General features: G+C 41.4%; 1 protein-coding gene across 4 annotated transcripts in view; it reads right to left on the bottom strand.

Annotated features, from left to right (window-relative positions):
• bmpr1bb (bone morphogenetic protein receptor, type IBb) overlaps positions 1–13,075 on the bottom strand; it is a 46,349-nt gene that overhangs the window by 5,498 nt on the left and 27,776 nt on the right. For 2 of the 4 annotated variants that reach the window (XM_020618639.1, XM_020618640.1), the window contains 4 exons: positions 10,728–11,064; positions 1,324–1,489; positions 1,051–1,150; positions 613–715 (listed from right to left, as the gene is read on the bottom strand). In XM_020618639.1, coding sequence (XP_020474295.1) covers positions 613–715; positions 1,051–1,150; positions 1,324–1,489; positions 10,728–10,821 — 463 coding nt within the window. In that variant the 5' untranslated portion in view covers positions 10,822–11,064. The remainder of the gene's footprint in view (positions 1–612; positions 716–1,050; positions 1,151–1,323; positions 1,490–10,727; positions 11,065–13,075) is intronic. The other 2 variants (XM_020618641.1, XM_020618642.1) reach the window with 1 other exon arrangement.

Raw genomic sequence — 13,075 nt, 5'->3', positions numbered from 1 at the left:
AGTGTCTTATGAACTGCCTGCAAATTCATTGCCTTGAAAGATAATTCCAGTTTTTGTTTAACTTATCTGGAAGAGAAAACAAAGCCAAACAGTAAAGGAGTCAGTACAGTAAAAATTACTTGAAAATATCTAATAATAATAATGTCATTGTTTGTTTGAAGGTCATAAACATGTAATGGTGAGTGTGTGATTGAAACTGGGAGTGAAAGAGAGAGAGAGAGAGAGAGAGAGAGAGACAGACAGACAGACAGACAGAGAGAATGTGTATGTGTTGGTGTACTGCAGAGTGACAGATGGACAGATATCTCACATCCGTCCCGAGGCAAGAAACTCAAGCAGGCCCTAGGGAGAGGCTGTCCTTTTCATTACAGGGTGAGAGAACAACCTAAGCCTGCAGGGTCTGTATCACCTGCCTCCCCCTCTCTCCCCCTAACCCCCGGAGCAGCATGTGCCACTTCATTCCAGCACCACACTGTGGTTTGTAACAGTTTAAACTGTCACTACCCATCACCGACCAGCGCGGTGTGTTCTAAAGCCACTCACTCTTTAAAGTGGGACAGGATTTCAGTGTGTGTAAACCTGTGTGAATAAAAATATGTGTGCATGTCTTACCTGATGTCATGAGCGGAGGAAGAGTAGGATGCAAGTTCCTGTTACAATAATCTTGATCTCTGCAACACTCAATGGCTCTCCTGACAGATGCATTCTCAATGTCCTATCACACACACACACACACACACACACACACACACACACACACACACAGTAAACCCCATGCTCGTCTACACACTAATGAAGAGTAGCAAATATTTACGGTCACACTTACACATTTACGCCTAATGAGAGCATTTTACAATAGAGCAAAGTTTTTTCCGCTGTGTGTAAAGATACGTAGTTAGGTCTCATTTAAACAGTTCTCATAAAGAGCTGCAGCAAGCCAAGGAAAGCTCACAAAGACTTTACAATGCCTCATGAAGAAGGACACACGTACACCGATATGTGCAACTGTTCATCCTGGCAGAAATACAAATGCACATACATCTGACTTACTCTGCACTGGAACCGAAGGCCGTGGTGTCCCAAACACCCTGCACTTAATAGAGGCTGATTTCCCTCCTCCTGCACCATGGCGAAACAACCACCTTCCGTCCTACAAGACACACACACACACACACACACACACACACACATCACATAAATACAGTATTAATGGCCTGGCCTTCTGTTTATCACAGTCTTCATTTCTGGGATATAACAACTGTTTAATGAATCTGAATCCGTATGTACATGTGGGTATGCAAGTGTGTGTATGTTCCGTCATACTTGCAAGTGTTGTTGACGCTGTCTTCAGAGCAGTGAGAGCTAGGGAAGCAGTGGCACCGAAGCATGTACTGTGTTGAAACTGTGGCTGTGTTGCTGCTCTCCTCCCCTCTTCGCTCTGATTCCCCCTTCCATCCACTCTTCAGCAGCACAGTGTCCAGCATGTTGGCTGAGAAAGAGACTAGGTTAGTACTAAAGGCAGAACAAAACATCTGGACACTCCTCTGGCGCCAGCAAAGCCAGAGAAACAACACGTAAGTACACAAACCTCAGTAAAATTAAAGCTGGAATAAATCAAAAGATCCAAACATTTTAAGTCATTTCAAATGGTCTTTTGATTATGCATCAGTTCTGTGTGTCATGGCACCGTAACCATGGCAATGCAATCCACGGGCGGCGTGAATATGTGCTGCTGAAAGCCTCCCTGCTGCTCTAGAATAGGGTCAATGTATTTGCATGATGTCTGCAAACAGAATAACACAGCTCACCAGAAAGAAGTCTTTGTGCTAATTTGTGTGTGTTTACGTGTGAGTGCATATCTACAGTACTTGCCTGCAAGTGCTTGTGTATTTGTATGAGAATGTGCAGTGTGCCAAGTGTTTTTGAAGTGTGTGTGGTACATTGCTGCAATATTCAAGACAATATATTTAAAGTATTTGGCACAGATGCAAAAGAGGATAAAGAAGACAACACAGAAAAAGGAGTGATCCTTCAGCAGGGCTGAGCTTCTACAACATTCAGAGCTCGCTGTTAACACCCCCTCTCCCACCCCAAAGACGGCACTATGTCTGATCTAGTCGTCTCCTTGGTGACACAAACACTAATCCCTCAGTATGGGATGTACGCTGCAGCACCCCAAAGCCCTGTCTTTTTTTTTTAATTCCCATATCACACCACTCCAAATGGAGGAGATTACTGTAATCTGGGAACACTGGAGCAGACAGATTAGATTAAGATCATCACACACTTGAAATATGGAAAAAGAGGCTAAAAACACCTCAGTCAATGGGTTAAATATGCTTCAGACCGCGCGCACACACACACACACACACACAAATTTTATTTGTAATTTACTAACAGAACTGATGACCAGCTTAAAAATGATTAAATAAACCTGCTGAATGCCAAATGAATGAACATATGCATAAAAATTAAGGCTATTACAATTTGCTAATAATCCTTGTTCACATTCTACCTCTTATACTGTGAACGTTACCCACACAATGGCAATAATTTCCATCCCAGAATCAATTATTTTGTTGTCAGAACTGTTAAAGGGCTAATTATGAGTATAAAGTTTACTGTTAGCTACATATACAGTACTGTAAGTGAGACTTTATATTCCGAGAGAAGGAATAACATTTCTAGCAGGCACTATTGCAGTGAACTACTGTACCAAAACACGCACAATAGAGTCAAGTGCACTAACTGAGTACAGAATACATAAACCACCAGGAGGATGAAGCTTATTGCTCTGGATGTTAAATTTCGATGCTGCCACTTAATATGGTATCAATCCAAAGTCGTGCTTTGTACAAAATTTACATTACAATTTACTGAATTAAATCTGGATTATGAAGGAAGAACTGAAAAGGCTATTTAGGCTGAACATAACCAACATTAGCCTACAAGTATTGCAGCTTCTCATATACATCACTACTCATCTTTCGCTTCAGCAAAATAAACAAAACATATGTCACATTGGAAAATAATTCAGAAATGTATTTCTATACGATTTTAAATACCAAGGCTTTGATCAAGTATATCTGGGTTTGTCTTGACACACATTTTAAGGCATTAATGCATATGTCAATATCCCAAAAGAAATAATAATTAATAACCAATGATTAATAATCATTACATTATGGGAACTAATCTGATACAGTATGTGTTCATTGGTAGTACTTCATAATGTTCACAGTCATGTTTGCTGACAGTAAAAATGCTTAATGTTAAATCATTTTATTCTTTAAGAATTATTATTATGCAGTATAACATTTGTGATTCTTACCATCTGGTAACTGAAGGTGCATACGTTCTAGGAGTGTAAAAATAAAACTGGTTCTGACAGCAGTTTGTCTCTGAAGACCTCTATGGTCAGAAAGCTGAACAGTGTTGTGCCATGTGAGATAGAGGTCTTCCTGTCACTTTGCCTTATGCTCTCTTTCTTTATAACAAGATCAACTGACAAATTAGGTAAATGAGGGCCAATCCATCAATCAAATCTAAGAATAGCATCCTTCTACTATGGACCAATCCAATTATTACAGGTATAATAGATCTAAGCAGTCTGCAAAAAACCCAAACACCAACCACCTATTGAAGAACGGCCATGAGAATTCTCCGGACAACTACGTGATGAATGAGGCACAGTATAAACATGCTGACTATTCTTTAAATGGTACTCTGTGTTCTTCAAACCTAATCTGTGTTATTGTTCCTGTCACAAGGGAAGTGTGTGGGGGTGTTTGGGATCTTCCCTCACAGTGGCCTTGGTCTGTCTATCACAGCTGCTCTGCAAGTGCGCAAAAAACCCCATACAAGACAGGAATGCTTTGGGAATTTCTCAGGCATTCAGCTATATTCTGTTTTTTAAACTTTTACAACAGTAGTGAGTATAACAGGAAAGCTAAAGCCAAGGAAGGAGAAGTCTGCTGTAGAATAAAATTGGGAGAAGGCAGCGTTTTATAATCTGCAGCTTTGAAGAGATGCCACTCTAACAATGATCAAGAGCTGACCAGTGAACAAGTATGTTACACACACACACACACACAAGGAATTTGTTTCCGGTACAGAACCGAGGCAGCCATCTGCGGCGCCAACTCACATCGATAGCAATTTGGGGGTTCAGTGTCTTGCCCAAGGACGCTTCGACATGTAGACTGCAGGCACCGTGATTTGAACCTCCAACCCTCCGGTTGGGAGACGACCGCTCTACCCACTAAGTTCAAAGCAGGGAGCAGCGTTACCTCTTCTCTCCATCTAGTCTCTTGATAATCCAGAATTTTACATACAGTACAAATTAGTTAATTATGGTCAAAATTAGATATTAGATAAAGAAGATGAAAAACCTGGTTTCAGCTTCCAACAACAGTACAAATGACACAAATGGCTTTGTCCCATAAGTGTGCAACTCTTAAGACAGTTGGTGGAGGATTTGCATTCTGAATATACAGTTTGTGGTCATTTCGCTCAAACTTAAAGTACGCTGTTGTCAAAGAGGGGTTTGTGCATGTGGAGAGAGTTTGCCATGTTTGGTATGTATGACCAGGTTAACCAAGAGTCACTGTGTGTTCGACTATTAATGAAGCCACAGAATGTAAAGGAGAGGCCACCTCTATGCTTAAAGTCCTGCTAGCATAAAGAGCTTTTCTTCTTTAGCTAAAACACCACAGTGATAAAGAAAAAAAAAAAAAAACTTCAAGTACAAAATCAAGTATTTTATACTGAGAAGATGTTCCTGCAAGCACACAGACTCAATACATTGCTTTGAGAGTAGATGTGCAGATATAAGATAAAGGATTGGCTAAATATTAAACACACTAGTCCACAGTTTCTCACCCACATTTGGACATAATTGCACACATTTGTTTTCTTTTTCTCCTCACCTTACATGCACATACACAACAAACAGACTTGCTGTGTGGGGCTCACTCAAGGTCACCCCGAAATCTGATCAGCATCCTCCACACATTCCACAAGTTGCTTCCCAAACTAGACACACACACACACACACATACTTAAGGCAATTCAAAGCTATGAGAATTACTCCAGTTGGAAAACCTTCAGTCATAACAACTCATCACCATCTGTAGTACCAATGGCTTCAGCTTTTCCAGTTGTATCTGCATTACCGATGACAGTTCATCTGCTGGCTTTCACTTGGCTCTCATCTCATTTCATTTCTGAACACTGTCTGGCCCGCAACATCTTCTCCCTTTTTACTCAGTGCAGTTATTCAGTGGTGACAGATGTAACATGACTGTAGACTTTGCTCCAGTTCTATTATATCAATGATAAATGAAAACTAAACTGGCATGAATTTCTCCCACCAGATCCAGAGACTATCCACCTGCTCATATTCGATTATATTGTATATTTTTTTATGCTGAAATTTCTCCTTTTTCCTTTGTTTGCCAATTCTCTGATCCTCATTATATGTCCCGCTAGAAAGATCCTTCTCTGCAAGGCCAGTGTTGATGGGAACATATCCTTCTTACAGAGGGACTAAGGCTAGCGATGTTACTGGTAACGTAAAACTCATTCAGATTTTATTTGTGAGTAAAAGGCAAACAAATGAACTGTCAGTATTGTCTTGTGACCTTGATGCACCCCCCCAACCCCCCAAAAAAAAAAAAAAAAGACACCACAACAGACAGTGATGAGTCATTTGTTGGGCATTTCAGATAACATGCTGAGACCTTGAAGTTTTAGAAACAGAAAACTAAGCAAAGGTCTTTTTATTTGCAGCTTATTATACATGTTGCTGTGCACCATGAAAACATTTCTCTCTTTTATCTCCAACTTTTTTCCAATAAAAGCAATGATTCTTTTGACTTCTAATATACAGGATGTATCCAATTCCTAATAAATATTCCTGTTATCCACAGAAAATCTGGGTTAGATCTGTGGAGTGGAGATACAGACAGGTGACTAATTAAAGGAAAAATGTGAATAAATGAGTGGTCTCTTCCCAGATGACAATGCCCCTATCAATAGGACATGAGGGGTCACTGAATGGTTTGATGAGTATAAAAATTATGTGAATCATATAATGTGGTCTTCACAGTCACCAAATGTCAACCCAGCCGAACACCTATGGGAGATTTCGGGCCAACGTATTAGACGGCGTCTCCACCATCATCATCAACACACCAAACGAGCAAACATCTTTTGGAACAATGGTGTTCATCCCTCCTGTATGAGTCCAAAGATTTGTAAAATCAATACCAAGGTGCCCCAAAGCCTTATCCTCTGTCATCCATCTGCAATAGTATGTGATCTCACTGTTACATGCAATGATGTTAACAGTGATGAGATAGGAGAAATGTTGGCAGGTGGTTCAATTTCTAGGAAACTGTAAAACAAAACCTGGTTTAATTAAGGTCTTCCAGTTGGCATAGTTGTTTAACAAGAGCCAACTGCACAGCACTAGAGCCATTGTACCTGTGAGCTCAGACCGTCATACAGAGTGTTGATCACAGACAGAGGAAGACATGAGAGAGAAGGAAGATAAGTTACTCCAGGTGGCCATGATAAATCACCTCTTCAATCTTCCCCAGTGTCTCCAGAGTGCAGTCTGACCCCAATGGGGTCACAACCAACCTGCATAGGGGGCCATACATCCTCCTCCACCCTACTGCTGCACCCTCATCCCTCTCAACCCCCTAGAGGCTTCAAAGGCCTCTGCCACACAAGACACACACACGCACAAGAACATGTCTAAAGAGCACATTCCACATGCTCTCCTTCATTTCTGCTGCTACAACCACATCAGGTCATCTGTTTCCATCGTGCAGCTTCCCACAACCTGTTTTGTGTTTAGCAGCTGTGTCCAGCCGACCTTTGTGGAAGAATGAGACGGTCACTACATGTAGCAATGATGCCAAAACAAATTTATAGAGGGGAGACCTTTCTGCCAAAGCTCCACATTGTTCCCAAATAGCACCTTAAAAAAAAAAAACTAGTTCTACTGTCATGGTTTCACAGTGGTTTACAAATGGGTGTGAATCTAGCAGAGAGCTGCTATGTCCACAGCAAAATACTCAGACGGACAGAGACAGCCTGACTTTGCTATATACTTATGAATGTCTAGAACAGAGACCTAGACAAAAGAAGCCATTGTGTACAGAGATGTATTAAACATACTGAAAATGTTCCATTATGGAGAACATACTGTATATAAAACACTATTTTCTTTAAATACATGACTTTTTCAGAGAACTTAACACCTGAGTACATAAAATCTGTATAAATGTATCTTTCTGCCATAAACATTTTGTCCACATTATACTAAATAAAATAAAAAATACACACAATGTTATCCTACACAGCAGTCATACACAGAACAGGTATAGGTGCTGGTGTGTTGTGAAACCAACACAGCGCGAGTGTGTGTGCAGCTCTCATCCCAACACATTATCTCAATCCCATCTTCTCTTCCTTATTCCTGCTCCTTTGAAGCTCATTATGTTTTTATTTTAGACACCGTCTATCCACAGACCCCATCAAGGCAACTCGCTGCTCATCTGTCTGTCCATGTGGTCTGGATTTACTGGAAGAAGCCACAAGCCACTGAGAAATCCTGGGCTCCATTACAGACATATTGAGATGATAGAGCCACAGTGCCACCACAATATGTCACTTTACTCCATAATGTGACCTCTGCCAAAAAGTGGATATAGGCTTCTGTTTTCACTCAAGGTTGTTCAAAGTCTCTGAAAATTCTGACCAGATACATTTAAAGATTCACTTGCAACTGACCCAAGACCTGAATTGTAAAAGAACACTATATACACACACACCATAGGATATACTGTATGCTTATTCCCTTTCTTGCTATGAGAAAACCTACACTACTCTCATACAGTAAATATGAGGAGCAGCTAGCTAATTTAGCTTAACTCAAAGACTGGGAGCAAGGAGAGAAAGCTTTGTAACGTAATTCACCAACGGTACCACCACCACCACTCACTATTTAGGTGCTGGTAGATTGACAGGCTACCTGTTGCTCCATTTCAGCTCGTTATGCCAACCCAGCTGCTGGCTATAGCTTCATATCTACCATAAAGACACACAGGTGGCATCAATCGTCTCATCTAATTCTCTGCAAGGAAGTGACTAAGCGCATTTCCCAAAATGTTGAACATGGCCTTTAAAGTTCAGTCTTAATACTCTTGGATTTCAAACAGCATGGTAGCCCTTTTAGTACTGAAGACCCGTTACACCTCAGACCCTCTGAATGAAAAGTAGTGAGTTCTCACAAGGAAGGTATACTCATGTGGTACACATGCACACACACACACACACACAGACAGCCAATGTCCCAATGCCTGACTGCAGGAGCGGGGCATCTGCCCACGGATCAAATTGTGTGTGGGGGAACCATATCCACACCCTCACAGGAAGTAGTGCACGGAAGGCTGGAGGAGCCTGGTTCTGCCGACCGCTGCTGTTTTGTACTGCAGCAGCACTACACAACACTAGCACTAACCTAATTCCACAACACTCGGCTCCACACAGATACACAGTACATATATGCATACACATGTAGTATGTATAGTATATATAGCCAATGCTACAGTACAGAACACTGTCTTTACATTGTTTTATACCCGACAGAACACTCACCCTAGAGCCTGGAAATGTTTTACATACAGTTACATAGATTTCATACACTCTGAACCATATGCCTCAATCTGACTTTTCCTCAGTGTTAGTCACACACTGCACACTAACTCTATGAGGACCCAAAAAATAACCAACAAGTTCCCAGTGAAATCATGCGTTCACTGAGAAAGTGTAACAGTGTAAATATAACAACCCTAACTGAACATTCACAGTATTGTTTCCCCCCTCTCCTAAATTCCAATGAGAAACTTTACAATTAGAAGTCACTCTCAATGAAAACTCAAAGTAACTTCAAATCACAATAAACAGAGAAAGCAAAACAACCCCCCCGAATGCTCCCTCAGAGAGACACTGACATTTTCAGGCATTTGAAAATTGCTGTGAATGAAAATTGCACATGTTGTACTTAGGGAGGTGATTATACATGTGTACAGAAGACCAGAAACAGGCTTTAGTGGAGTAAAGCGAATGTGTTATCTGTATATAATTTTTAAAAATGTACCTACCGTAAAGGTACAATGCCAATAAATTCTTTATATTTACACTGCACTGCTATTGAAAGACTGGGGCTAGAGTTCATCTACTCTCTGTGAACCTAACCAGCCTAGAGAAACAGGTGGCAAACTGAACATGCTACTTAGATTTATGGGCAACCTCCCACATGTTACACTCATCTGAGCAACCTTTAAAAGACCAGATCACAGAACAAACAGAAAAAAAGCAACTGGTCGTTGAAGATTTAGTGAAAGAAAGTTGACAGGAGTGAAACTATGGAAGCCCAACACTACAGAAATCTTTCTTAGAGGCTCACAGCTTCATTTCACCTACAGCAACAGGAACAAGAAGAATCTCCTGTTTACAGTCAGACTGTAGGAAGAATGAGAATCATTGCCACGCTTCAGAGATCATTCTATCTTCTCACTCTACCATCCCTCAAACTCACTGGACTAATAATGGATGAGAAATTAAACACCTAGCTCAGTGTGGACAGATTAGGAGAGGAAAGTCAAGGAAATTCCCTGAAGAAACATTTCTTTAGCAGCTGAGGTATTTCATGACCCACTGTGAAAGGTAGATAGCTCAGAGCCACTAGTCAGTATGGGATTTAACAGCTGCTCTTCATTTTTGACACCATTTTTGTACCAGGTTTAAAATCAAAAATCGCTTTGTGTTTCAATGTGAAGCTAAACATATTTATTTATATTTTTCATTATTCTGCTGTTGAATTTTTAAAGCTATGTAAATTACTAAAGAATTTTCACAAATTCTGTAAATGTTACAGCTTTGATCTGAGATTTGTTTTACTGCAACACCTTGACACATCTATATCAGCTGAGTACTACAATCATACAGGACATATACACTTTATATGTGTGCACCAAGGTAACCATTTTACAGCTTGACACCAAACTGTGTTCTTATTAAGTGTTTGGCAAATGTTTAAAGCAGTGGTTAAATCAGAGATAATATGTATGCACTGAAAACAGGATCCCCAAAGCATAGTTATACTAAAACTCTTACTGACCTGACCAACTATCTATTTCCTTTCTTGATCATAAACAGAACAAATGCATAAGTGTCATCTCCTGGAGGCTGGGATCCTGTCGACCCTCACTGCCTGTCACAGCCTTACGGGGCACCATGACATTGTTGGCATTCATCGTAAAAGACAACTGGCTGTCCATCTTCAAACAATTCAAAACATGAACAGGGGGGCTGAGGGACTTGGGAAGGGAGAGGACGGGGCAGATAAATGCAGACCCGTCCTCGTGTTAGCCCTTGTGGAGAGCTTTTGCTCATCATAAATACCACATGACAGAAAATAGACGGATAACCTCAGCTAACATGATACAACCCGATACCTTAGAATACCAACAATAAAACGTGAAAACTGATGTCAGAAAAATAAAATGCATTTACCGGTCTCTCATATATACTAAAATGTGCTTCTTGCAGCTTTATATTACACATTTAGCCACTGCATGTCAAACCAAAACCAAACACAAAAGAGGCAGTGAATCATCAAAGCACCCAGCAGTGTCCAGCACAGTACTCACCATCAGACTCACGGCTCAGTGATGCCAGTCCAGTCACCAGGAGAACAGCCTGCCAGGCCCACTCTTGGGCCAACCACACCACCACTCTCATCATGCCAGCACCAACCCCAGCTGTTGCCTCCTTCAAATCCCTGAGGTGCTGCCACAACGAACACACCTGTGCAATGAGGCAGAGGTGTGAGACTGTGTTTTATATCCTTCACTGAAAGAGTGCCAGTCCTCTCTCTAAATAAGGGTCTCTCTGTGACTGACTGCCACTTTGCCTCTCTGCACTCTCAGGGACTTCCCACAGCACACTGCCGCCCTGCAGCATCCAGCGCTACTCCACACTGACAGCCTGGGAGAGACAGAAGAAGGGAAGAAAAGAGGGGGGAGGAGAGTGTTATTTGGTTGCTCACTCATTGTCCAGCCCTTTCTATAGCCAGTTAACTACAGAAGAAACAGCTGAGTATATCTGAACCAGTCTCTTTCTTCCACACAAATACTATACATTACAGATTCTCACATCACTCATATACAGAAAGGAGAATCTAATAGAAGGAGGCAACAGGGGGTGAACCTGGGTCATGGATGTGAGCATAGGTTGAATGAGGTGTGAAAGGCAGCAGTAAAACCATTATGAACGATTGCCACATGCATGAAAACACACAGCAAGTCAGAAGGAACACAGGCACTAAAGGAACTAAAGAGCACAAACTTATAGATGCCCTGTACATGTTTTGGTATGAGTGGGCCATGTGTGTCCAACACTGCTCAGCGTTGGTGGGAAAGACTGTGGAAAAGAACCCACTGAGCTGTCATAGCATATTCTGCCATTCTGCCAAAAATATTTAGAAAATAAGCTGTATTAAATTTACAAGAAATTCTGTTGAGTTCTGCCAGATGTTACCAGTTGCTCTGCACACCCTGTTTCTGCAGAAAATTTTCTTTATTGCTATAAATATTTTTTATATTAATTTTCCCTAACAATATACCAAAAAAAAAAAACCCACTAAGTCAAGGAACACAACATAGAAAAAGTTAACCATCTTCCCCAAAACAAAGTCAACCCTGTCTTGATGTAATGTGTATGGAACTACAGCTGCACGCACACACACACACACACACACACACACACACACAGGTGCTGCGTGAATGGAAAAGACCGGGCATTAATCTGAAACTTACAGTCTGGTATTAAAGCTCAGGCAATAGCTGAATTGCGCTTAGTTCCGCATGTGAGCTTGTGTGTGAAAGGGGGGAAAACACGAGCATTTGTAGAGCTACAAAAGGGATCAGGTCTTCACACGTCAGGTGATTAGAGCTCACACCTCCAGACACTGCCACAACTTAACAAATTCAGACTAATCCGATACACACACACGGACACACATGCAAACATGCAATACTGTAGGAAAAAGGGGTGATAACAATAGGGACACATTCTGCTGGTGAAAGAGTTATACGGGTTACAAGATAAGAGGATCAACTCACCCACTTGACAGATTACATCACTACAATATCTAATCATAAGCACCGAGAAGATGGCTACATTTCCATTCACATATGTAACATCCTTGTAAGAGGAAAAAAAAGAAACTGGTCTTGAAGAAACAGATGTTTATCCATTCCAAATGGTTTAAGGTAAGAAAAGCAATGCTGTTAAAACACGAATGTTAAAGCAGTGATGGAGAAGGATAAAACAACAACAGCCAAATGGGCTTCTCCGCCCCACACCTGTGCCCTCTTAAAGTCTGTGTGGGAACAGCAACTCCCAGAAGCCACTTCTCCTCTCCACTGCTCCAACAGCCCTATATCTGTCACTCCTCATTTGTGCAGCACTGTGTATTACAAGAGATAAGTCAGCCTATTCTGGAGCATGAATGCATGAGGATCAACGTGAATGGGTCAGTACAACTTGCACACCGTTCTGCGCTCCATCAAACTCCCAGCGTGGAGCCTCCCTGTATTCTCAGACAGTCTACGCAGCCCACGGGAATGGGGAGTCTAGGAGAGTGAGAAGTCCTGTATGTGGGGGTTGAAAGAGGGGCAGACTAGCTGGAAGACCCGTTTTCTGTGAAATTAACTCTTTATTTCCCTTCCTTTTACCTCCCCTCGCTCACTTAGCTAGAACTTCAACAGCAGAACCCATCTGTCATCACACACACAGAGTTATAGGATGATTAATACTGCTGGAGAAACCGCTCAGTCAGCACCTCAGTCTTTCTGTAAAGCTTCCAGTTTGTTGCAACTGGAAAGAGAAAGTCACATTAAAATGTACAAGGGTCAATTCAAAAACTGTGGTAAAGGGGCACTAGCTTCACATATTAACACCAGATCATTCATAATGGGAAATACTAAAGTTCTTA

This window comes from Monopterus albus, unplaced genomic scaffold (genome assembly GCF_001952655.1).
Source record: "Monopterus albus unplaced genomic scaffold, M_albus_1.0 scaffold208.1, whole genome shotgun sequence".
NCBI lineage: Eukaryota > Metazoa > Chordata > Actinopteri > Synbranchiformes > Synbranchidae > Monopterus > Monopterus albus.
This window is presented reverse-complemented; position numbering and strand designations above follow the sequence as displayed.